This window comes from Gallus gallus, chromosome 10 (assembly GCF_016699485.2).
Source record: "Gallus gallus isolate bGalGal1 chromosome 10, bGalGal1.mat.broiler.GRCg7b, whole genome shotgun sequence".
Classification (NCBI taxonomy): domain Eukaryota; kingdom Metazoa; phylum Chordata; class Aves; order Galliformes; family Phasianidae; genus Gallus; species Gallus gallus.
In genome coordinates, this window is record NC_052541.1 from 11,041,679 (window position 1) to 11,068,559 (window position 26,881).

Sequence of the window (26,881 nt, forward strand, 5' to 3'; positions counted from 1 at the left end):
GAGAAGTGCTGTACCGGGTTATATCAGGTCAGCACTGAGTCTGTTGTACTTTAATCAGATCGGTCACAGTTGTTTGGGTCTGTATTTATTTAAGTTGTTTTTATTTACCAAACATTCACTTATCTCTGGGCATGGGAAACATGCAGTATTTCTATCAGCAGTCGCAGTGTTTTTGGTTTAGTGGCTGCAGCAGGCAGTGGGTCAGAGAACGTGGGATGGCCGCAGTGCTGTGTGCGAGCACTGAGAGCAGGCTGGGGTTGGTTCTTTTTCCAGTAGGAAAGCAAAACTCTTGCGTGAATAAGGACATGTTTGTGCTGTTAGAGTACGTGTGAGCCTTGGCTGGGCTTGGTTTGTTGTGAGCTTGTGTTCGTAAAGCTCATTTTGTTCACCATAGAGTTTCAGCTCACCCTTGGTGCAGCCTTGGTTTCTGACACAGCACTTAATCAGCTCGCTGTTTCTCGGTGCTATCAGCAGCAGACAAAGAGCTGAAATGATTAATCAAGTGATTGAATAGATTTCAACAGGATTAAGAATTAACTGGGGTTCACTGATGTTTTGTAGCGGAGATGCAGAGCAGGGTTTTTCTTTGGCCCAGGACAGGCAGTTAACGTGTAATGACAGCTTCTCATTTGGGCAGTGCCTGTAACTTAAGCTTCAGTGGTGCATACATGGGTATTTTCAGTGTTGGAATGCCACAGGTTGCTGGCATAAAAGCATTTTCCAGGCTCCGCGAACTCCCCATAGGATAAATCTTGTAGCATAACTTCATGGAGCTTGGTCTGTGTTGGAACTGGGTGTGAGGGTGCACTGCCCTGAGACACGGGGTTCAGAGACCCCAAACTGCAGAGCTCAGCTCCGAGTCTGTGCCCTGCAGCTCCAGGTGGAGCCAGTAACACTTGCTGCTTTATGCTGGCAGGCTGGAGAGCAAAATATATAGTGCAAAACTGAATTTGAAGTGTGGTCATGGCTAGAGAAATGACTGTAGAAAGGCATCTCTTGTTCAATAGATACACCTCCTCTGTGTCCCTTGGGCATGCCTGCTGATCCCTTTGGAAGAGAACAAGGGGTCACTGCTGGCAGTGCTGCAGGGCCAGCACAGCCCTGGCAGATGGGGCTGGATCGCCTTCTGCTCCGTGCACTGTCAGCAGAACTGTTTGCTGTTTTCTGGTGCAGATTTGGAAAAAGTGGATGATGGGCCTCAAGGGAGAAAAAAGCAGTTTGATTTTTTCCTATGGAAGAGAGGTTGGGGGTCTTAAAATTAGAAGAATTGACCAGAGAGTATTTAAATTAAGCCACTCGAATCCAGGATGACTGAGAGTAAACCTGAAGCCCACCCACACCATTTTAATGTCGGCTTTTTGGGGCCCTTTGAAATAACACAGCAAACCCTGGCTCCTTTTTTTTGTAAGCACCGCGTTGCCATTTTTCCTTGATTTGTGTTTCTTGCTCATTTAATGTTACCCTGATGATTTCCAAGTCGATAAATAAATAAAATCACACATGAGAAACTTGGAGGGCTGAGCAATGGAGCAATGAGGTCAACGAAAGAATAGAGCATGTAATTCAAAAAGATTTTTCTGTGGGATGTGGTGGTGAGGTTTCTCTAAAATTACTTATTGGAAACGTTCTAGAGTGCAAAGCAATAAATCTGATCTTCAAGTGTGGTTTTACTTTGAAAAACAACAATGTAAAAATGACACCTTTGTACTCAAGAGATCTTTTCTTTGTACATGAGAATCCGGAGATGTTTTCCATTTGCTGTGTTACCCATAGCAATTTTCTGCTGTTTTCTCTCTGGTATCTTTCAAGAGTCTGTGCTCTCCAGGGAACACTGGCTGGACACTGCTGCCCTTTTGCAATCAGGAGTGTTGTTACTCCTGATTTCTAGTTTTCATTTCAGAGATAAGAGATGAGAACTACTTAAGCACATGAAAGCGCAGTTACTTGCCAAATGGGAATTCCCAAAGACTCTAACCTGCACAATCCTATTAGTCTCCTCTGTATTTAAATGTTTATCTCCTTGAGAACACCTGCCCCAGATGCCTTGAAGAGTCGTTCATGCTGAAGCCTGCACTCCAGCCAGTGGTACCCAATGATTAATTACATCAGAGCCAGCTGCCATAAGCAGCACCTGGGCCATTCGCCTCCATCGCTTCCAGTGATATGCGAGGAAGAAAGATGCTGACACAGTTCTTGCACACAAAGCTAAGCTGCTGGCCTGAGTTACTAGAGCAGAATCTAGTGCAGAAATCACAGCGTGCACAAAGCATGCCGTACCACAGCAGCGTTTTACAGGGTTTCTCAAAGCCAAGCTGTGTGCTGAGCAACGTCAACACTGATATCTGGGTTCTGCTGCCTGCCCTGGAAGGGCTGGGTGGGAAGGAGGGAACACAGCACAGCATCCGTGGGGCTACTACATTTATGTGCTTTTGTATCACTCGTTGGCACCTATGACATTGGAAATTCTATGAGTAACATTTTTTTTTGCCTTTCTCCAGTAGGTTTAATGTTCTTTGGAAGTTGTTGGGTTTTTCGTTTTGTTTTTTCTTTTTTTTTAAACAGTTTTTACAGTGCTTTTGTATTTTGCAGGGCAGCTCATGTCGTACAGGGGTTACAAGAAACAAATACATGCCAACAGTCTGCTTACAAAACTTTCAGGACTAATCCATTCTTTTTAAAGTATAACAATCAAAACTGACCTGATTTGTAATGGTGTTAACACAGCTCAGCATGTGCATTTACAAAAGCAGAGCAGGACCATCATAATGGTAGTAATATATATGAGCAACAGTAGTCAGTAAGTCTTCTCTAACAGAGCTATTTTTGCTTCTTCTCTAGGTGCGTATGTGCTAATAAGATCCCCTTTTATATTTTCTAGACACCAGTTACAGATGTGCAGTTTGGCCCTATGAGACTTCATCAAGATCAACTTCAGGTAGGTGCTACCATTCCAACTGAAGTCTTAATTTCTAAGGTATCACAGAAATCAACTTTGGATGTATGTCTGGATTTTTTTGTGGTGTGGAGATCTTCACAGTGTTTCTGCCAAGTGATATGCATACACCTAACAGGTTGTGACCACATTATATGTGATATCCTAAAGATCCTGACAAACATCTCTCAACTCATAGAAACAGAGCCATCTTTAGCCCTTTCCTCTATCACATAGCTTGTGGTCAATGTAGTATGTTCCATGGTTTGCATTTTACTTAATGTGTTTTGTATTTACTTAGTCAAAATCTAATCAGAGCAATGCTTAGTCACATGTCTTGTTAAGGTCTATTACACCAGCATTACTACTAACATCAACCAAACTTGCAGCATCACAGAAGATAGAAAGTGAGCTTGGCAACACATGTAATTGGGTTTTTGTAAATTATTTGTTGTTGACTGGCATTACTTCAAGTTCCTTTATCTCTTTATTCATAAAGAGCAGATGCCAGCTGTCCCCTTCTTTTGTCTGGGATGGTAGGAGGTTTGCAGATACCTGACTCCCTTGAATATCCTTTGAAAATTCTCCTGTGTCTTGTGGCATACTGAGGTATTAATAAATCCAAGGTGTTCCTCAGTGATTAATTACAAAACTCTTGGTTGAAACTTATCTGGACCTGCTGATTTGAAAATGTCTGCCTTCAGAAACTGGAGTTCAAAATCCTCCTGAGCTATTGTCAGAACAGTGTTATCATCTAACATCAAATATTAGGACAGTCTAATCCAGCTTTTCCCCAGGTATAAATCAGAAACATTCCTTGAATATTTCTGCCCCCCTTTATGGTTATTAATGGTTGTATGACTTCTGTCCAGTCATAGGCCACTCTAAAATTCTACCAGTTAATCCTTGCGATACAGTTGGCAGATAAGAGGGAAGGAAAGGTCAGACAACGTTGCATTTTTGCCGAAGTTGATCATACAAATAAGATTTCCTGACTGCTCTGTGCTAATGCTGAAAACCATTATTCCACTCCTAAGCGTGTTATAAATTAACTCCACTAAATATAGCCCGAAGTATGACATGTTTTTCAAGCAGGTTTGCAAAGGTTACTATAAAAGGAATCTGAACTAAATGAGTACTAAGTCCTTCATTCTTACAGAAATATGCACTGCAGGGAAATGTTAAGATTTACTGGTAGACATTCCATCAACCTGGTCCAAAGTGTAACCAGCACCAGAATTCCTAAAGTCACCCAGAAGATAAACGGCAGTGGGATGTGGTATGAGTTACACATGCTCCACATTGTTGTCCAACCAAAGCATATATTTAAGTGTAGTTTGATTAAATTACTGAAAGATTGGTGTCCTGAGACAGCGGGCCAAGATGTTGGTCTGGTTTATCCATCTTTCCCAGAAGACTGCATCTACTGAGTCGTCCACAAAAGCAGCATTGGCATAGATGTATATTCTATCAGTCTGTGTATTCTCTCTGCAAAAAAAATTATTCTCTATAAAATACTAACCCGAAGCAAAGCACAATCACATCAGTGGGAGTCTTCCTTAGTAGACTTCATGTTTATCTTTCATAGTGTATTCCACCATAGAATTTAAAGCACATTTCATTGGGAATTAGGAATGTTGAACATTTGGGCACTGTGTTGATTTTAAAAAGACTCAGAGAGAGGAATGCTACTGGCAATTGTGCAGCAGGTTATGACAGAGCAGATCATAGCTCTCCCAACTTCCAGTTCTGGACTTCTGGCATGGTAATCCCCTTCTGTGATGCAAATCTCATGGCAAGCTTTGCACAGGAGTCACAGGGGTCTTCATATACAGAAATACTTCCATCTTGTGTGAGTTCATGTTGGCTAACCTTGTTAAAAATGGGTAAAAGTCATGGATTCTAATGTATATATAAGACTTGTTTGTAATGATTCTCTGTATTTGAACCAGGTACTTCTAGTGTTTGCCAAAGAAGATAACCAGAGCAATGGGTTCTGCTGGGCCTGTGAGAAAGCTGGATTTCGATGTAATATTGCCAGGACTCCCGAGTCTGCACTGGAATGTTTTCTTGATAAACACCATGAAATTATCATCATAGACCATAGACATTCCAGATACTTTGATGCGGAAGCATTGTGCAGGTAAACACCATTTCAGGGTAATTAATGAATAGCTGTATAGTTAACTCATCAGGAAAGATTTCTAGCTTTTTTATGACCCTTCTATAAGATCTATTGAATGTTACTATTTGGTTTTTTGGTGGTTTCTTTTTGGACAAAAGTCCATTTTCATCGTCAATTAATGTTATCTTATCTCAGTGCTGTGGCATTTTTGCTTGTTTGCTAGGACAGTTGAAGGACCTGCCGTGGAGCTACAGTGTGCAAATTTGTTGCCATAATGGGATGTTTTCTCAAATACCTGGCTCCACATTTGTGAGATAGAAGCACTGCTCATTTTTACCATTCGTCCCACTGTAAAGTGAAATGCTCCTTAAATTAGTGAGGCCAAATCCTTGAAAGTGGCCCTTTTCCACCAACGCTTTGTGAGTGTGAGCTTCATGCCATTTCAGAGGGTTTACTTTTTGCTGTTCCCCTTGACAGCACTTGAGGTTTCAGTTACTGTACATTCTGTATGTCCTTTTTTTGACATGGAGTTTCAGGCATTGCTGTATTCATTCTCTTTTCTCAGTAATCCTGCAGGCTTCGGATCTAACTTTTTTGCTGTTGTTAAAGCATACAGAAGAGGCATGTTAAGAAAAATAATGTATGAAGGTGCTGTACAGTCACAGTTTCTGAAATGTGAACTTTAGAAAATGTTAAATGTTCTTTCTTTTTATTTAAAGGTCTATCAGAACAACAAAACCCTCAGAAAATACAGTCATTATTGGTGTAGTACGAAGGTAAATGCATCTTTACTTATAAATTTCATCAACAAAGTGTGAAAAAGCTTGAAATAGAACTTCTTGTGAAGTTTATCACTTTATGTGATTATATCATGTAGAAATTTCACCATTTTTGGCCACAGGATTCATGATTTCTACTTTTTACTGAAGAGGCATGACTCAACCTCTGCAACCCCATGTGCAGAACTGTGGAATTGCCTCATAGGTTGTGTTTGGATATTAATAAATATAACACATTGAACTCTCGATCTGTCTTTCAACTTGATTAATCACAGCACAAAGAGGAGATCTGTAGAGTTATGAAAAAAAGTATAGAACAGTTTGAGCAGTGAGAAACAGCATCTGAGCATGGAAATTCTGAAAATAACATCGACTGTTAAGACATCTCAGTATAGCAGTCCATGTTTTTGCCTCCTCCTCCCTCTTGAACACACTACTTATGTATCATAAAGTAACGTAGAAGTAACAAAAATGCAGTATATTTAACTGGAAATGGATTCGAGCTAATTTTCTCTGAGTACAATGGGAGACTGGCCATTTCTCAGAAAACATTTATTCTGGAAGCCAAGTCAGAGGTGTTGAAATTTCCCATTAACAATCCTGCTTTCCACCACCACCTCTAGTGAACAAAAGACCCTCGTTAAACATTTCAAAGGATTCCATTGTGAATATAGTCTTTATTATTTTTATGTTGGAAGTCTTCTGACTATGGGAACCATTGCTTCTACAATCAGAATCATCTCTTGTCAAAGTAATACCAAAAAAAGGAGAAGAAAAGGAGCAGGGGAGAAACAGTGAACTAACTCAAAAGCTTCTTTATGTACATCAGAGAGAAAGACCCCTGTGGTTCTGTGGGCCAGAAAGCCTTTTTTAAAAGCTAGGAGAAATTGGAAGCTGGGCTTGCTGACTCACAATTAGGAAGTTACTCAAAAAGGGAAAAAAACCCTGCAATTGATTTTGTCTTTTCAAAATGTTCATATAGTGTGTTGGGACAAGACAATAGCTCCCTGCAGTGACAAGCTTGAGTTCTCAAAGTTTTCAGATGTCTACTACCCCTGTTAGGGAAACTTCAGAAGTAAGCCTGCCTCTCGCTAGCAACAAGTCGGTTGTTTCAAATTCCTGTGTGCTAACACATGCCTTCTGTAGTCACTATTCAGGATTTCAGAGTGAGAACTTTCACACATTTCCTTTCTTGCAGAAGCGTATTTGTGAAAAAGCCTGACATTTAGCCAACAGCATATGGAAGGGCTTCTCTCTGAGGATTGCCATCCTTCAGTTTCCTGCAGTTCAGTTTGTTGAGGGTTTTTTTTTTTCCCCTGCGGTATTCCTGATCTCTTTCTTTGTACTTTTGGGAGGCAGCATTATGAGATAGCTGGCGTGAGGAATGGAGATGTTTTCTGCCCTTGTCTCCCTGCTTAGTCTTGATGGGCATCATTCTCTTTGTGCTTAAGAAACAAGCGCATGGAAAACAAAAAGAAGAGATGCCGTAAGATCCAAAATTTCAGACATAAAGAAAAGCTATTGTGCCATCTGCTAGACACGACCAGCTTCCATCTGCGTGTTCACAGAAATCTGACATAATGACCTTTCTTCCAGATTCCATTCATACATCACATGTGTTTTAACAGTTGAGATAGCCAAGATTTTCAGAATGATTCAGGTATCTCATTTTAGTAGTATGTCATTCTGAAGTGACCTGCTAGTAGGTGCTGGGTAGTCAACACTAGAAAATCCATCAGCTACCCTAAGTTGTCCACTAAGGTTTAGTACATACAGATAACAAATCGTCTCTTCGAACTTTGCTCATGTAGACTTTCAGGTGCATCTTTGGATAGGGACAACATAAATAACAAGGACCTGGTACCAAAAAGGACCTATGCAACAGTCTGGCTAATGAAATTGTTTGAAGTGTTCCTAGTTTGCAGTGCAAGAAGCTCATTTCTTACAAATTGGAAAATGACATACTGGCTTATCCGTTCCAAAGATACAAGTTTGTAATATTAAAAAAAAAAAAAAAGTTTTATTCATAGATCCTGTTAGGATCTAGGCATATTAGCCTGTAATGTGACATCTGGTGTACAGGTACAGGTATGTCAATGGCTTGTGAAACTGGGTTTCAATTGATTACAAAAACAATATCTGCCTTTATCCTTCTTTGAAAGGCATGCTGATCGTGAAGAGTCATCGATATTGCCCCTGATCTCTGCTGGCTTCACAAGGGTACGTTTGTTTTATAATCTACTGGTTAGCTCTGACATTCCAGAACTGTCACTGACTGTGCCAGTAATCCCACCTGTTAATCTTGTTTGTGCTGCTCATTCTTACACAGTTCCTCATTCTGAACTACAGTGCATTGGTAGAGCTAGAATAGTGCTGACTAAGCAGGCAGGCAGTCTCAGGAATACCAGAAGTGGTATTGAGACATTTCTTCAATATACGTTTATTTCAAAATAAGTGTATGATGCTCTGATTTAAAGGTTGACATTGGCAAAATTGAGTAATTACTGTAGCAGAGCCAAAGAGCAGCTTCAATGAACAACAGAGCATGCTGTGGGAGATCTTTTCTATCAAATGCCAATTCACATCTGTAAACAGGTTTCAGACACTGTCAAATGCTATTATCTTTTGTTTAGAAAGACCTGAAAAGTATCACATTGAATCTGTTCCTTGGCAACTATTGCAATTAAACAGGAAAGGTGCTTATTAGCCTGTCAGTTGAGTGGATTCCTGATTGCATTTAGCTGACAATGGAACAAAAATGTGCACAGTTTTACCATTGTAACTCAGAATATATTGGTTGCACGCTCACCAGATTTTTGCCATCCCATCACAATCCATTTGCTTATTTGTAGCAGGGTCCTAATACAGGAAATGCTAAAGCCTGAAAATAACTGCTCTTGTATGCACAGTCATTCCAGTGGGCGCATCAGTAATCTGACACGGGTTCTCAATTATTTATAGATCAGAGCCTTGGAGATTGGACTAATGGCAAAGCACCGAAAGCTTTGTTTAGCAGCCTTGATGTGGTGGTTTATCTTTGATAGTCCCCCCCCCCCCCCCCAACTATCAACATCTATGGTGGTTTATCATGAACAAAGATGTAACACTGAGGCTTTACCTGATTAAAATGGGAAGTTTAAAAATATATATATCAGAGGAGATACTCGGGTCATTGCTATCAGGGCCTAGAATTTTTCTAGTTCCAAAAAATAACCTTATCAAGTTGCTTACATTGCAACGTGTTTATTTTATGCATATCTGAGCCTTTTTTGTTCTCCAGTGGGCAAAAGAAAGCTGAGCTTCATACCCTTGAGTACAGAAATATGTACTAATTAAGTATTTCTAATGTCTTATTTGCAGAGATATGTAGAAAATTCCAATATCATGGCCTGTTACAATGAGTTAATTCAGCTGGAATTTGGAGAGGTGCGGGCACAATTCAAACTAAGGTAATTTTAGCAAAAACAGCATCAACAAAATTTGCCATTTCAGCCTTATCCTTAAAAAAGTATCCATTTTCCTGTTCTGCAGTTAATTATAGAATGTCAGTTAGCTAAAGAAAATATGTTAATCCTTAAAGTACAACTTCGTTCAGTATGGAATTACAATAGCTTATTAGCATATGCAGTAAGAATTATGTGGATCAAAGCTAATCAGATGTCATTTTTCGTCCCCAGGGCTTGTAATTCATTATTCACAGCATTAGAGAAAAGTCAAGAAGCCATTGAGATCACAAGTGAAGACCATGTAATACAGGTTTGTTCCAGTTATTTTTATAAGTACAGAAAGTTGCTCTGCAGGCTGACTGTATTTTATTTCATTCATGATCACATTTACTTTTTTTTTTTTTTTTTTTATGATACAAAAGTCTAACCTAACTTAGTGGTTCTGATAAGGCTGAAGTGAGTTTAACTGTAGAGTAGAAGTTTCTCCATTAGAAATATCTTACGTAAGTCAGTTTCAAGGCAGGCTGTTGTTTCTGAAAAAAATAAGAACTACTCTTTTGGTTTTCTTTTTCATAATTTCTTTATATCACGAATGAAAGCAGCTGTTGGCTTGTACACATTTTTTTCTTCTCATAATGCTGGATATTAATTGTATTCTTTAGAAATTAAACCAAATTGATGGTCTATTTAAATTAAAGTACAACACTATTTTTTATAAATAAAACTGATACTATTTGTTGAATCAGGATTTTAGAGTGAACTGTTTTTCAATGTAATCATCTCTTAAAAATGTTTAAAAGTGGAAGAGAAATTGTGCTGAGGTTTGCATTCCTGAAAAACATCATCTTTATAAGAGAGTTAGTTCCAGCCATGACTGTGAAGGCTGTGAGGAGTGATTTTATTATCAGTGAAGAGGTTGAGTATAAGCCTCTGGGAGTTATAATGTGCATATAAATTGTACCCTCTTGACCCAGATCTTGACAATGGCAATTTCATTGAAGGATGTGCTTTCTACATCCCTTTCCCAAAAAGAACAGAGGCTGTCCTGGAGCTGTTTGGAAATACACTTTTTCAGGCTGAATTTTGTTGCTCTGTTGCAAACCCAGAATACGAGGGAACCATCAGGAGGGAGTCCTGCAGCTCCAACAGGCAGGGCTTTCTTCCTTGATAGGCCAGGAGTGCAATGTTAGGAGCAGGGAGCATCCAAAGGTGCCCTTTCCATATCTGTCACATGGAAATATTGCAAAGTGTGAGGCATTCACATCCTGTTATTATGGGAAAAAACATTGATACCTTTTTCAGGAGCAGTGCATACAGACATTTATTCCAGGTTGGGGGAGAGGTTTCATTTGCTAGATTTAGCAAATGGATAAAAAGCGATCTGATGTGCTCTTAGTACTGTTGAATGTTTTTGTTTGTTTTTATTTCACAGTACGTCAATCCTGCATTTGAAACAGTGATGGGCTATCAAATAGGTGAATTAATAGGAAAGGAACTAACAGAAGTGCCTATAAATGAAAAAAAAGCTGATTTCCTAGATACTATTAATTCCTGCATAAAGATAGGAAAGGTAAGTAATGCCATTGTACTGCTTCTCGTTTTCCATTTGTGAACTTTATTGTTGTCCAGGGATGGCACGTGATATGCGTCCAGCTTCACAGCCATAGAGCGTTTGCACCTTTATTGCTTTAACAAGATAAGGAAGTAAAGAATGCTCATTTTTAAAGGCTTCTTCCTCTTTAGTTGTTTGGAAGAGCTGCATGTTTTATGAAAATTATTGACTTGCTGTATTTATTTGATAGTACAAGGGGGAATGCTGTTAAAGAAACTAAGGAAAGATTTAAATCAGATGTCAGGGGGAAGTGTTTCACAGAGAGGGTGGTGTGGTGCTGGAACAGGCTGCCCAGAGAGACTGTGGATGTCCCATCCCCAGAAATGCTCAAGACCAGGTTGGATGGGGCCCTGGGCAGTCTGATGTAGTACTTGATCTAGGGGCTGGCAGCCCTGCCTTTCGCACTGAGGTTTGGAACTTGATGATCTTTGAGGTCCCTTCCAACCCAAGCTATTCTATTATAATATATGCTGTATATAGCAAAAAGTGTAGGCATACCAAAGAAAACTAGAATGAAAGCACGTTATCCAGAAGGATATAAATTAGAAAAGAATAATGTGGAAGTATTTGTATGTGTTTGAATTTGAAATGTGGAAGTTGATCTGCAACTTTAGAATGTAAAAATATCAGAAAAGACATCTTCGGTATCACTTGAGAATGATAGGCAGTGTCAGCTGCTGGCTGCCAATATCCTTTATCCTCTAATGGCATGGGAGCTGTCTAATGGATTCCTACTAGAAATGTTTGTCACACTCAGAAAGTACATGAGAAATCCAAGGGGGGTCAGTAGGCAGAGGCATCGCTGCTTTCCAGGTAGCTCCACAATGTTTCTTTGGGACTGTTGTGGCTGCAGTGTGAGGACCATCCAGGAGCATTCATCTGTGTTTTGGCAATGAGCTGTAAGTGCTTCTGGTGTCATTGAATGTGTCATCATACTCTATAGGAGGAAAATCACGGACGTAACAGAAAGGGATTGGGGAATTGGTGTTTGTAGATATGTCATTATCTGTGCTCCAACCTGAGTCCAGGTAGCTCATGGGGTCGTGCTGGCTGCCTGCTGGAAGCACTGTGTTACTGACACTGTGTGGGGAGATGGCAAAATGAAGCATGGAGCTCTGTGTCAGCAGGTGGTGAAGCAAAAGCACCGATGCAAAGTTACAGTGAGTCCTACTGTGTAAATCAAGGTGCTCACACAATCATTCCTTAACAAACCTGCACTCTGGATGCAGATTGCACGTGCATTTCAACAAGAACGTGTCACTCATTTCTGTGTGTGTTGGTCTTTTCAAAGAGATCCAAGCAACAGACCGTAGCTCATGCTTTGTACCTCTGTTGCCTGACCAAAATTGTTTCAGTAAATGTGTGTAATACAGAACTGATGTTAGAAGGGAGTATTTATTAAGTTATAATTCAGATACGTTAGACATGTCAGGCTTTAAAACCACAGCATCAATTCTCCAGATATGAAGTGATCAAAGTTTTAATAATTTAGTGTGCTGATAAAAATGTCTTTAATAATGGAAATGTGTATCACTCCACAAATGATAAAAATCTAACCCTAATCCATCTCTTTCTTTGCAACGTGTTTCACTCCTGCCTCTAGGACTTTCTAACCGTGATGACTAATGAAATGCTGCTTATTCAAACCTGTCTGTCTGGAACAGCTTAAACTGTTTCAAGTGGACATGTCCTGTTTGTATGCTTTTTGTACTTCCCTTTGCAACAGTCTATAGCATGTGATCCCTGCAGCCCCACTTTTATGTATGACTAGTAAAATGAATTACAAATGAAGTTATTACAGGAAGTTTTTGCAAGTAGAATTTGACTGTGTGGTGCAACCTTTGAAATACTCCATCCCTCTGAAGGTGCTTTCGATTGAAATGAGTTGTGTCAGGGTGTTACAGCACTTTCAGAGATGCCTGACTTCTGTCTGGGTCACTCTGATTTGGTCTGTTTGTTGCTCGGGGGCTCGCAATTACTTAACATCCTACTTTAAAAATCTGCTTCCCATTACAATGAACTATATGTTGGTTACTGTAGGCTGCAGCATGCCAAAAAAGCCAGCTGTGTTCTGTGATACTCTCCTTTTAAAAGGTTTAGTTATTCTGCTTTGAATAAACACAGTACTCTAACAGAAACAATAGAAAGTAAGATTTGGCGATCGTTAGAGAAACTGAGCTATGGAAAAATCGCACCTCATGCTTAAATGGGACCTCAGAAGATGAACCATTGCAGCATTTCCCTCCTTGTGCCAGCAGACCTCACGCTGTGAGCAAGTCCTGTATATCCAGACATGAGCTGGTAGGCATCGCGCTCAGAGATGGCGAATGGTGTGGCGCACAGCGATGGGTGGGTCAGGATGGTGCCTCATTTCTTGTTGCTGCAGCTGCCCATCATCTGCAAGAAGCCAATGTTATTGGGACGCCAGGCCTGTCCAGACCTGAGTTACAAAACAGGTTGCATGTTTTCAGTGTTTTGTGATTCAGATTACATCCATTAAGGTGAAATGTATAAGTCTACTTCTGACGGCATTCCTTGCTTCCCCTGAGCTCTGCGTGTTGACACAAAGCTGTTTACCTTAGTTTCACTTGTCCTGAAGCGCGATAAGGGCTATCGATACGTCAGACCAGACGTGCGATCCTCTCAGCCCTGTTGGTGGGTGCGGGCTGTCCTTGCACCAGGCTGTGCCATGGTGGGCAGGGCAGCTCTGTGTGATTGGTTCTGTGGCATGTTGTGCTTATTTTGCACTATTTCTACAAGGAGCTGTCTGGTGTGAGAAGCACCACGTTTACAGGGCAGGCTGAATGATTCCTTGTTGTGCTCAAGTGAATGGTTTCAGAGGATAGATGCATGCCAAAGCCTTCTGAATGAAGTCTTAAATGGCAGCATTGATTCCTAGCGTACTCTATTAAGGGTAAAACCATTATCTTTGTACTGTGCGTGGCTCTTACTGTGCGTTTGAAGCCAGCCTGATGGGTGGTACAGAAGTGACCGATGGCGGTGTTTGTGCTGCCGTAACACGGCCATGATGATGGGCTGGCAGACAGCATGTCTTGGGAAGCAGCTCTTCTCTGCTGGACTGCCGACAGGCTCTGCAAGACCATATGCTGCTCTGAAATATGTTTAAGTAACATCCCTGTGAGAACTTAACAAAGCAGCAGGACCTTGGCTTGGACCTTTTATTTTTCAGAATTCTGCTGGCCTTTTTCCTCTGGCATTTCCCCCACAGTGTCACAGGTTGTAGACGTTCACAAGTTGAAAAATCTTTCTATTGATGATGAGGAGCACATCAGTGAATAATGAAACCCCTCTTGAAAAGCACATGCTTGCAATGTGATAATTATCCAATCTGTACCTTCTGCCTCCCCCCTTTCGTGCATATCCCATCTTTATTACCTGGGTTAGGGATCGATTGCTCATCTCTGCCTCATCCTGGTTGTCAAGAAAATATTGATATGCATACTTCTAATTATGAGATCATTGAATTTTGTGATGTTGGCTTGTCTTCATTTGTATTCCTCATGCAGCTCATGCAGAGATGTTATGTCTGCTTCCTAATTTGTTATTCGCAGCGCTTTTCTCCAGCAGATCTTTGGAAGAGCTGTTGGTATTCTCTGCTGTGCAGCCTGTTGCCCTGCAGCTCTGTGTTTGTTGGCTCTATTAGCATAAATGCTAAATTCCTCTCTCTGTGCCTGTGCTCTGGCCTGCTCTGCTGCGAGGTCTGTCAGTCCAGTGTAAAGAAATAGGTGCTGGGTGCCTCAGGAAGGCATTTCATGTGCATTTGTAGGACCTGAGCTAAGATCTGTTGAGCGAAACTGACGGACAGCAGCTGGCACAGGTAGTTCGCATTAAGTTAATAAGTGAGATGGATCGCATTAATTATTAATCATTTGGTAGTTATTAGCTGCCCAGATCAAAATCTGATGCTTTTTTAAGAAAAAAAAAAAAGAAAAAAAACCACCAAAAAACCAACCAGCAACAACTACTCTAGAGATGGAAACCTGTAGGCAAGGCTGTAAATGTTGCCTGTTGCCATGATCCTGCAGGCAGTGATGGTGAATGGACCGTGGGCCACTGGGGAGCCTGCTGGCTTTGCAATCGCTCAGTAGCAGAAGTGACTATTTGAACAATATTACACTCATAAGCATGCCTGAAACAAGGGGGGAGGGTTATTTGCTGTGTCTCATTTGAGAGAGGGATGAGGCTTTAGAATAATTTATACTCCGCTCTGGAAAGAAACGTCTCATTTCTAGAGGAGAAAAATGACTTCTCACTGCAAATTGAAAATTTCCTTTCTGCCTTGTCTTTTTGTTCCATTTGTGAGCTTTATAAAAAAAAAAGAAATACAGTGATACTGGCAGCGACAATCTGATACTGCAGAAATTGTCTGCTTCGGTGTTATCCTGAGACTGGAGCGCTTTTGGAGGGGAGGTCAGCAGGTGGAAGGCAGAATCCACGAGATGTTCTAAGCTCTTTTGCTCAAAAAAAAAAAAAAAAAAAAAAAAAAAAAAAAAATCCAAGATAAATCTCTGAAAGGCTTTGAGGCTGAACTGGCAGCACGGAAAGTAAATGCACCAGGATCCCAAGGCACTTCCAGCTACTGATGTGTGGTGTCTCACCACGTGCTGTGTGGGCTGGGGCAGGGCCTCCCCACCACTGAACATGCAGGTGCTCCTGTGGCCTCTACAGCAGTGCTGCTGTGGGCTGTCCTCCTGCAGGGCATGTGCTGGGGCTCCAGCAGCTCCCGGAGAGCTCCTGAGAAGGACTGCCAAGTGTGTGTGGGCCCACATTCCCTCAGAGAGATAGCATCTGAACCAGCGTTGTCATCACATTGCTTTTTTACTGTCAAATGTTCCTCTGATGTATTCTTTGCCTTTGTGACCCTTAATGATGATCCCTTAGGTTTGTGTTGTACAAGAGTTTTCATTGAAGAAAGGCATGAAGCTGTATCTTCTCGTTCTGTTTCATTGGACCCCTCTAAGTTGCCAAATGAGGGAGAATGTGTAGAACGCTGTATTTGGTCTGCTGACTGCATCTTCAACTTCCTTCCACTTGAATTCCTTTTTCAGGAATGGCAAGGAATGTACTCTGCGAAGAAGAAGAATGGAGATAGCATACAACAAAATGTGAAGATATTACCTGTTGTTGGACAGGGGGGGTAAGTGTGACATCTGGAGCTGTGAGTTGGGTGTGAATGGGGGCTCACTTAGAGTTCAGTCATCTCAGCAGGCATTGGATTATCTTGTTTTTGAGTATAAAAGAAACATAGGCAAAGGAAGGAGCCTCAGACCTCTGCATTAATTGCATGGGGTACAATCAAGTTTATATGCTGTGTACAAGGAAAGTGAAATTCTCCTAATTCTTCCCAGCAAGGAGCCAAAAATCCAGGTGTGCTCACTTGTGCCTTATTCTTCTAATACTCATAGAAGCACATGTGTTCCATCCTGTCTGTCTGTGTGCAGTGCTGGGAGCAACAGAGCCCACCTGTGCTCTGTTCTGCTGCTCAGCTGCACTGTGTCCTTCTGTGCTCCCCTGCTCTTGGCTGTAGTAATTTCAAAGCCCTTTAAGGAGACCTGAACAGTAATTAAAAGCACTTGGCTGAGATACTTGTTCAGGAAGGTGTGTCATCATGAGAGAGGGGCTGAATGCAGCTTCTTCATGCAGCTGCTTTCTAAAAAAAAGTGTTTCAGGTTGATTTCATCCCTTGGAAGTAATTCATGCTCTCTATGTCAGTGGAGTGAAAACGTATTTTCAGCTTAGTATGCCAACCCTGCAAGACAAATATATTTCAGTTATATTGTACCTGACACATCATACCATGGCTCAGAAGAAGCCATGGGGGCAAGGAGAAAGAGGAAGGGACGTTCTTTGAAAAAGATGTTCCTATTTTGTATTCCCAATCACGTGAAGCAGAACAGCTTTTATTTTTTTTCATTCCCTGCTGAGCCTTCCTGCCGGAACAGGATCTGCTTTATGTTCATTTGTTGCTATTGCCCATTTTGTGTATCAGCACTGAATTAGAGCTGAGGTTTGGATGGGAATTAACGCACTGTTTTTTGCCTACAGAAAGATTAGACACTATGTGTCAATTAGTAGACTGTGCAATGACAACAATAAGGTAAGTAAAAATGATGATATGCTTACTTTGGTTTGAGCCCTAAATACTGCAGAATAATGGAAAAGTTCTGACTAACTGGATTTCTCATACTGATTTGTAGGCGGAGAAGACTTGTGAACGTGTTCAGGCTGAATCTCAGACAGGTATGACACATCTCTTCTGTCTTACTAAGTAGGGTGTATACCTGGGGAAAGAAAGAAGGCAGTTTGTAGTAAGCTGGCTGAAAACCAGAGCTGTACAGGACAGGCTGAACGGTAGTTTAGATAGCAATAAATTGGGAATCCAGCTCTGAAGGCAGCAAAAAATACAAGCTCTCTCTCCCTGCCACACTTCTCTTAGCAGGGGTAAGATACCAGTTCTATGTGCAGTTGTTACTTGAGTGAATTCAGGTGTGTTGCACAAATTGTATTCACAACTACACTTATACTGTGTCAAGAGAAGAACTTTTCCTTCCACACTCCAGTAGATCCATTCTGATCAGACACTTTGGCATGTTTTGTCAGAGAGCATGGTTGGGTTTGTGGCAGTGTAATTGGGCAAGAGTTTAGAAATGAATTCTCATTGGCCCTTGTCTGCCGGAGCCTTCTGCTCCGTGTCACTCAGCTGCTGTCGTGCTTTCTCTGAGTTTCAGTTCCTTTCATGTACTTCTTAGGCAGAGCTTATGCCATTGGATGGTGTCATTTTCTCAACAGATATTCAGACTTCCAGACACAAAGACAGGAGGAAAGGATCGCTAGATGTCAGATCCACAACATCACGAGGGAGTGATGGTATGTTAAACCAGCAGATTTTTTTTCATATCTCTATATATTCAAATTTTTATATGAATGCATAACTGCACATACAAATACAGATAAGCATGAGTGTATATGTGTGCATCCATACCCAGACACCAATAAAATACCAAGTCATCAACCTGTGAACAACTTCATGTTTGTAGAACAGCTCCATTTTCATCTGTTGAACTATTTGAAACCTTTTTTGAACCACTGAAGAATGGAAGGCTGTAAACTTCTGAACTGCGTGGATAGAAGACCTAATGAGGTTGAACAGAAGTACTTTCCAAGTATTCTAAATCTAACAAATTATTACATTTCTTATCTTGTCTCTTGATAAAATATGAAAATAATTTTCTTAGGAGTTTTATTTTCCTTTCACTGTGTGGTATTGTGCTTCATCACATCCCCCCAGCCTTGATAACTGAGATGCATATTCAAACTATTTGCTGATACTTGCATAGTTCTGTTAAGCACAGACCATTTCTGTCTGGGCAGCATGCAGCAGTGAAACGTGGAAGGAGATCTGCGGCAGTGCGGATACAGTCATGTCTTGGTATGACAGGAATAGCACTGCTGCTGCTTCTAAAAAGGTGCTCAGCACAAAGTAACGGTGATGTGTCTGTATTTTGTAGGTAGCACAACGTAATTATCTAGAAAAATCTCATCTTGGCTTTTTCTCTACAAAACCAGAATTGCTAATTGATATAAAACATTTATTTTTCAATTTCCAATGAATAAGAGGCCAGAACCCCTACTGTTTTAATTTGGCGTAGCTATCTTCACTTCAGAAGGAGCTTCACTGATTTACCTCAGCATGGAAGCTGACTCATGGCTTGTCATGTTGAACCAGGCAGGAAAAGCATTTGTATCCTATAATACCTAATGCAGTTGTTACCTACATGCGCCAGCCAGGTTAGACGCAAGCATAGCTATATAATCAACTGAGTATTTCCTTAAATATTTTAATTAGTTCCAATACAAAACCAAAGCCGTGATTTAGCCAGGCTGTCATAGCTACTTATCTCTAATCTGGATAGCAGTGGTTCAGCAAGCATCTCTGCACCTGTGTGTCCCCAGCATTACCAGCATGTGTATGCATCCTGCAGTAGATCACTTGTGAAGGGCAGCACGGGGTAAGCCATTCAAAAAATAAACCCAGATCTCTTGGCTGAAAGCTGCTGTCGTGCCATGTTACTGAACTTGGTATTATTTCTGCTTTGTCCCATGCAGGCAGCTCACAAAGGCGGCACTCTTCTATGGCCAGGATACATTCCATGACTATTGAAGCACCAATCACCAAGGTAATGAGCAACTGTTGCTGGTCGTTGTCAGACGTGCTGTACTGGAACACCATGGCACAAGGCTCCAGCACAGCATCTGGATGGAGGAGGAAGGCAGTGATGGCTTCCACTGCAGTTTCTTCCCCTCTTCTGCCTGTCAACAGCCTGAGGCTTTGAGCTGAGTTCTCCCAAGGCTGCATAGCAGGGTGCCCTCCTTGTGGCCAGCCATAGCACAACCCTTTTTAAGGACTCTTGCCTGTGGGGAGGAGGTGACAGATCCTCCTTTGTATGCTTTGTAAACTACTTCCTGAAACTGTTCAAGGATTTGTCACAAATTGACTCCTTCATGAAGTGACAGAGGCACATGGAAGAAGGCTGTACTATTCTGTATCCATTCTGAGACATTCTGAGACTGAGGATAGTAATTAATAAGAGTGCTGTCTTCAAGGCCATGAAGTTCTAAAGCCAGTAGCAAAAATCAGTGTTTTATTAACATCCCTTTCACTTTAATTCTCCCACACGTGGATTAAAGGTTTAGATCTCATGTAGTTGCTGTGTGTTTTCCATAGTAATTGATGTGTCTGCTCTTTCTTAAATCGCTTTTAAATTCAAAGCATGTCTGATGTTAAACTAGGTAATAAACATCATCAATGCTGCACAAGAAAGCAGTCCTATGCCAGTTGCAGAAGCTTTAGACCGAGTTTTGGAGATATTAAGAACCACTGAACTGTACTCTCCACAACTGGGAACAAAGGATGAGGATCCACATACAAGTGACCTCGTTGGAGGGCTGATGACAGTAAGTACATGCTGCCACTAACAGCTGTTGATTCATGTTCTGCTGCCTGATGTTATGCCTGATCTTTGTCATCTGGCATATGCTTTGCCTATAAAATGCTACATTCTTTTGTGTTTTCTCCCCACGGACCCCATTTTATTAATGTAGCTCTGGAATAAAATGGACGAGTTCCTTTGAAGCATTAGTTTCACTGGATGTGGGAAGGAAGAACTCTTCTTTTTTCAGCATGTTTCATTTTAGAAAGATACAGACAGAAGAGAATGAAATACAGATATTTAGTAATTAGGATTAGAATGGAATGAACGAAAAGTACGTGAATAATCAGTATGTGTTTTCAGAAGAATACAAAATGCTTTTTGTTGCTTTTCCTTGGATTATATTTGAACTTGCAGAAATTCGTGGAAAGATGAGTATTTTGAGCTAAGAACATGAATGTTCACATTTTAAGACACAACCATGCTTCACAGAACTAAACATTTAAGTAAATAAGGCAAGAAAAAGGCTGAAGAAGTCATGTATTATGTTATTATGTTACCTAAAAAGGAACAGGGACATTGGAAAAAGAAGTGTACCAAAAGCTGAACAAAGGGCATGTAGCAAAGCAGAGAAATGAACCCAAATCCTCAGAGTCTGTAGTGTGGCCCTCCTGGTGATAACTAGATGAACTTGGATGCATGTTACCTGTGCCTTAAGGATATGCATTGCATATAAAAGGTTGCATGTAAAAGGTTTCCTCAGGAAAAACAAAAACAAAAACAAAAACAGAACAGTGTGTTAGATGCAAAAGGATCAGAGGATGTGAGCTTTTCAGAGAAGTCTCTGGGCTATTATCATTTCCAGCTCAAGACAAATTTGCAGAATCCATTCAAATCTTGAAACCGTTTACATATATTTTTGTCTTATAAAATAGCCCAGCAAATGTCTAATTAGGAGAAACATACAAAAGGCTTCAGGAATTCCAGAAGATCAGAACACAGAGTTGAATTTACTAACTCAGGAGATGGAATATATTCTTACATTAACCATTAATATATAGGAGGAATGATGATGCATTAGTCTCACAGTGAATCTTTGCTCCTGCTGAATACTCGTGCAATACTCAGTTTTTAATCTCAACTGACCACTCCTTTTCATGGATTATTAGTTCTTTCCATACATTTGTATTCCACTTGTAATTCAGCCCATTTTTCCAGCAAAGAATCTGTTGAGAACAGAATCGTAGAATCATAGAGTGGCTTGGGTTGAAGGGACCCCAAGGATCATCAACTTCCAACCCCAGAACTATCTTATTCCGTTTCACGTTCAGAAGCTGTGTCTGAGGAGAGGAACAAATAGTGGGTTATTGGATTTGACCTGTTACCCAGAATTCATGATGGGAAGAGCACTTGGAGTTCACAAATGCATTTGCCAGATACAATTACACCTGCTATTTCAACTCCTAAAAAGATACTCTTTGGTTCTAAAGGATACACAGCATCTGGTGTTCTCAATACTTGTGCGGTAGCAGTGCAGTTGAAGAGTTGTTGATACAATTACAGCAGTTGTACTCCGTTTGAAATCACAGAACTTCAGACTAATTTACTTATGGATTTGAAAAAATGTTAACAGCTCCTATAAGTGCAGACATTGCACGTTCAGATACAGCACCCACATTTCCTTAAGCTATGCTTTCTGCACATAACACAGTAAGTTGTGTTCAGAAAGGGTTTTTTAATAGCTGTTGTTTTACATCGTGGTCTAAATAAACACTCGTGCAATAGCTAACAGTCGGTATACATCAGGAGAGCAGGTAAAATTTGGGCCACTACATTTACAGTTGTGAATTGAAAGGTAAATATTAAACGCATCATCCCGTCAGTTTTAATCCTTCAGCTCAGCTTGCACATCAGGCCTCGTGCCAGACTTACACCCAGGAGGCACTGAGCTGGAGAGCACACAGACATACGTTCTTTGAAAGAAGGGAAGTCCCACAGTAATTTGTTGCCCTGTAATCCCCTCAGCACATCATGAGATTCTTATACTGCCGTGGTGACCGGATCTGCCAGCACTGGGAGGAGAGCAGAAGTGTGTCCCCGTCCATCCCCTTCCACCACTCACTGCTCTTTGTTGATGGGAAATGTACAGACATACAGCACCTGGTTTGTGGCGTGCAGCCAGACCTGATGTCTGTGTTGTCCAAACAAGGGCGTGTGTGAGGCTGTAATTCCATCTGCACCTGAGAAATTCAAGTTTTTACTTCCCAGAGTTAATATTGGACCCCACCGCCTGCAGTTTCTCATCCATTATGATCTACGTGTAAAGCACACATAACAGAGGCAGCTGTGATGACTGTGAGGGGTCACGATCAGGTTTCTCTATAGTCACGGTGCAGCTGTTTGTTGACATTATTTTACAGACCTCTTTTCCAATGCCCTGTGTTTAACTCTCAACTTTCATTGAACAGGACGGTCTGCGAAGATTATCAGGGAACGAATACATATTGTCAGCAAAACGTAAGTCTTAATTTGGCAGCTACTGAGATGTTAAGCTATTGAGACATTCACAAAATCTGCAAAATGCAATCAGGTGTTCTTTTTTTTTTTAATGAGTGTTGTTTGTTGTGACTCATTCCTCAACAGAAACTCATCAGGTCGCTGGCAGCTTGATCTCTCCCATCTCCCTCAATGACATACCCCCACGGATAGCACAGGCAATGGAAAATGAAGAACACTGGGATTTTGATATCTTTGAACTTGAGGCTGCCACTCATAAAAGGTCAGTAAACTACGAGCTCGTAAATGGTAGTTGCTGAAAATTGACTTAGAAGTCATCCTGTAATCCATTCTTAAAGTTGTCTACCTGTGCTTTTCATATTGAATTACTTTTATTTTCGAAGTCAAATGTTTGAAATTTTCTCACTGTGTGTGAACCCATTCAACATCTGTCGTTTCATCACACAGTATTTCTTGCAGATTCCCAGTGGGTGCAACTGAGGAAGATATATCTTTGATATGGTATAATAACAAAGCAGCACCATTTTACAAGCTTTCCTTTTCAGTTTTCAAAAATAGAAAAGTGCTATAAATCAAATTGTTGTCTTGTGGGGATTCAAATCCAAGTTACATCCAGCTACACAGAGTCTACACGTTGTACACGTGTACACGTATCAAACACGTTGATCTAATCTGGTCAGTTGGTAGAGACCATGCTTTGTTTCGTCTCTGTGTAACTGGATAGTTTTTATTCCCAAACAGTCTTGAGTACAGGTTTTCAGCAGCATTCTTATTGCCTTTCTCTGGGATTAAAGGAAGGTTTTTGATTTAAAAACTTAGCAGGCTACGTCTTATGTATAAGAGTGACTGAGGAATATTTACTGATAAAATGTAAAGCATACAGTTTTCATCATTGATGTTTTCAAAAGCAGATCAACAGTTTTGACGGTCTGTACATCACTTGCAGCAAAAGCTCCCACTGTGACTGTAAATTGATCTCTTGCTTAGATCTTTGGTTTTATTTCCTGATGTCTATCAAAAATTCTCCTCTGGGTCCGGTTTCATGTATCACACTTTGTCTTAGCCCAAAGCTTCTGCAAGACTGTAATTTGGAGGCTAGCTCCTGCAATAATTTGACTACCTTAAGCCTCCACTGAAATCCCAGATCCATAAGAGCTTTGAAAGATATTTAAAACAAGATCCCAAGGCATTTCATTAACACTTCAAATTTAGACCATGGTTTTATGAGCCAAAAACATTGAGATTTTTGTTATTCTTTACAAAGTGATGTAACTTCTGACTGTGCTGCTGACGAGCTGGCATGCAGGGAGACCTCACTGCAGTGACATCCCAGCCAGCACCTGTTTTCATCTTCTTCCAGAATACCTCATCCTTTACTGCATGCAAAGTCAGTGAGCAATAGAAGCCTTTAGGTGGTTGGTGTAAAAGAAATGGAGAAGGTGTACAGAGCAGAAAGAATAGTGATTGCAGCACTGTACGGTATAGACGTAAGTAACCTAAATGTAAAGAAGCTGGCTTAGGAAACCGGCAGTAGTAATACCTCCTCCCTCCTCTCATGTGCCGCATTCCAGACATGCTGATTTATCTTGTTTTTGGCTGCAATCTGTGTTTACCTGACAGAGACTCCCCAGGTACCAAAATGCTGCTACACAGAGTGCAGCAGCACACAGAGCCCGCTTAGTGCTCCCAGACCTGTCAGGGACTGTCACCTTCTGAGAGCTGGCATGTGACAGGGAGGCAGAAGATTCTGAAGTTCTGTAGCAAACGAGCATGTATACTGATCTGGCACATCTTTGGTTAAAAAGCTTTGTAGTTGTGCTATTCACACTCTGTAATACCCTTTCAACCTCATTTGTTTTAAAACTTTGTTTATTTTTTTTCACAGGCCTCTGGTTTATCTGGGTCTCAAAATATTTGCTCGCTTTGGAATCTGTGAATTCCTGAACTGCTCAGAATCAACCCTGAGGTCGTGGTTACAAGTTATTGAAGCTAACTACCATTCCTCCAACTCCTATCATAATTCCACCCATTCGGCAGATGTGCTACATGCCACTGCTTATTTCTTGTCTAAAGAAAGAGTCAAGGTAAGTCCACATCTATAAGGAACGGCGTAGGTGGAAGTACAGGCAGGATTAAAGGAAGATTCCTCAGAAAAGATGCCATGACCCAAATGTCTGCCTAGTGCCAACCAGTTTGGCAGCTCTGAGGTGAAAGAACTGGGCTGCTTTACGTCAGTTCTAGAATCTGCCATGTAGTGTGTGCGGAACAATGGATACTACGTAGTACTATAGGAATTGAATACCATAGGAATTCTTGATGAGAGAATAAGAGAGCCTCCTTCCTGGCATCGTTCAATGTTCTCACATAGGTGAGCTAATGACAGAATTATTTTTATGATGATCAAATACAGATTTTTTTGAATTGTCATTTCTTACACCTTGTGATGGTAATTTTGTGGAAAACTCATATAGGCCATAAACTATGTTTAGTGCTTCAAAAGCTATATTACCCACTGGATTAAATGCCCTGAGGCTTAAAGAGACTGCATTGGAGGAGTGTTGAAACAGATTACTTGTTGAAGTTCCTTGTACCATAATGCCCACTGGTGTATACGAGCCGCTGACAGCCAGAATAAATCAGAACAGCCTTTGTTCTCACGCCCAGAGGGCGGACTGGAGTGTGAGAAGGCAAATTAAAGCAGTGCCTGCACGTATACTGGATGGCCATACATGTTTCTGAGTTACATTTTTGGATGGAAATTCCTACCCTGAATTGGCCTGCCTAAGGATAGTGCTAGTGATGGGCACCTGGCTGAGACATTTGTGACTGTAAACAAGCTTTCGACAGCTCATTAAACTTGTAGTCCCTTAACCTGGAGCTGTATCTTATTAGTATGCTCTCCAGAGGCTGACTCACATATACTGTATGCCAAGAGGGAATAGAACTTCTCTAGAAATTTGCAGCCCCTTATTTGCCAGAGGTTTAACTGGTTTTCCCAAGAATATCTATGAAAAACAGACAAGATCTGGAATCATTTCAATGCCACAGAAACATGACTGCCTCCTCCTTTTCCAAAACGTTATTTCCATTCCTCTGTAGGCATAGCAAAAGAAAAAAATGTTGCAACAGAAGAAGGAGCAGAATCAAAGTTCAAGATTTGCCTTTTATCTTCTCAGAGTTACAGCCCAGCTGCTTTTGCACTGTCCAGAGTTCAGCCTAAGTTAAATACAGAAGGCATGATTCTGCTGCTCAGATTCACACTGAGATCTTTTTTGCAGTAAATTGAACTCAGTTCTTGTCTGGGAAAACTTTCTGGTTCCCAAACTGAAGCAGTATCTCAGGATCATTTCCATTTCTGTGGCACAGGAGTTAACGTGACAAAGTTAGAACCCTTGACCTGAAGTTGGAGGTGAAGGTACAGTAAATCCCTTTGAAGTTTGTTATGTCACACTCAGGAAATAAGCTTGGGAAACATTCCTGTGGTCCTGCAGTTCAGGTATTCTCCAGTTTTTGCTACTTTCCATCTGCACAGATCTTTCTCAGACTTTGCACTGGTCAGTATGTCCTGCTCAGGAGAACCTGTTCTACAATTCCTCTCCCCTAACTTTAAACCTCAGATACAATCCCAGGAGAAGCAGCTGGAAGAAAGAAGCAGCTAAAACAAATGAGACAGTATTTCAGACAATTGTAATTGTGAACCTAGGGTAGAAATATTTCTTTGCCTTTTCTTGTTCTGCACAAGACCCTTCTTGCAGTCCTCAATGAATAATATCCTTGCTCCATCAAAGTCAAATCTCTGCATTAATTTCAGAGAGTAAAGTGTAGGGATGGTCTTTTCACCTACCAGATCTGAGCATTGTGAATGGCACAGTCAAAGGCAGCAGAGAATTTGGGCCTTAACTCAAGCTAATTTGAATTAACCGTCCCGCTCCCAGATTCAGCTGGAAATACTTCTGCTCCTGTCTCTTTTATTAAAACTTTAACAGAAGTGTTTTGCATTTATGATCCAGCATAAACAAAGAATAAAGACTAGTTTCAGAATGGATAAACAGTAAAGATTTCTGAGGTGTTTGGTTCTTTTTCTCCTCTGTGCTATTAATGCACTGTTGAAACATTACAGTATAAAACCTTAAAAGTCAAAGAGTTTTGTATTTCATTAATAGAGTAAATGTAAGGAAGCATACAAGAATTAACAATGTAATTAGACAGAAAACATGGAGTACTCCATGCTAAGAGAATCTGAATTTGACAGTGCCATGTAATTTTTCTAAGGACATCAACTATCAAGAATTCTGCCCAGAATTTGTATTAGCCCAAGACACTATTATAGAACTGGATGTATGTGAAATATTCTTTACAGATAGCAAGCCTAGCCAACACATAAATGGAATATGATTAGGACACATTCAGTTTCCAAAAGAAATGGAAGGGTCTGCTGGAAATAGCATACTTTTTAGCAGTACTAGTTTTTTTTCCAAGCCAAATACCCTAACTGAGTGAAGGCTGTTTATGTGCTGTT

The 26,881-nt window shown here is 40.8% G+C and overlaps 1 protein-coding gene and 1 long non-coding RNA gene across 12 annotated transcripts in view; one reads left to right on the forward strand and one right to left on the reverse strand.

Moving 5' to 3' along the window:
- Positions 1 to 26,881, forward strand: part of PDE8A (phosphodiesterase 8A) — a 141,503-nt gene that overhangs the window by 96,123 nt on the left and 18,499 nt on the right. For all 11 annotated transcript variants that reach the window (XM_046899148.1, XM_040706767.1, XM_040706766.1 and 8 more), the window contains exons 2-17: positions 2,879 to 2,935; positions 4,885 to 5,075; positions 5,777 to 5,833; positions 7,999 to 8,056; positions 9,197 to 9,285; positions 9,514 to 9,592; positions 10,715 to 10,852; positions 15,964 to 16,052; positions 16,961 to 17,012; positions 17,113 to 17,155; positions 17,705 to 17,782; positions 19,022 to 19,092; positions 19,706 to 19,870; positions 22,314 to 22,362; positions 22,489 to 22,624; positions 24,248 to 24,446. In XM_046899148.1, coding sequence (XP_046755104.1) covers positions 2,879 to 2,935; positions 4,885 to 5,075; positions 5,777 to 5,833; positions 7,999 to 8,056; positions 9,197 to 9,285; positions 9,514 to 9,592; positions 10,715 to 10,852; positions 15,964 to 16,052; positions 16,961 to 17,012; positions 17,113 to 17,155; positions 17,705 to 17,782; positions 19,022 to 19,092; positions 19,706 to 19,870; positions 22,314 to 22,362; positions 22,489 to 22,624; positions 24,248 to 24,446 — 1,551 coding nt within the window. The remainder of the gene's footprint in view (positions 1 to 2,878; positions 2,936 to 4,884; positions 5,076 to 5,776; positions 5,834 to 7,998; positions 8,057 to 9,196; positions 9,286 to 9,513; positions 9,593 to 10,714; positions 10,853 to 15,963; positions 16,053 to 16,960; positions 17,013 to 17,112; positions 17,156 to 17,704; positions 17,783 to 19,021; positions 19,093 to 19,705; positions 19,871 to 22,313; positions 22,363 to 22,488; positions 22,625 to 24,247; positions 24,447 to 26,881) is intronic.
- Positions 10,881 to 14,649, reverse strand: LOC121111635. The gene is made up of 2 exons (XR_005862791.2): positions 14,291 to 14,649; positions 10,881 to 13,334 (listed from the first exon to the last, which is right to left on the reverse strand). It is a non-coding gene; the product is annotated as an uncharacterized LOC121111635 (long non-coding RNA).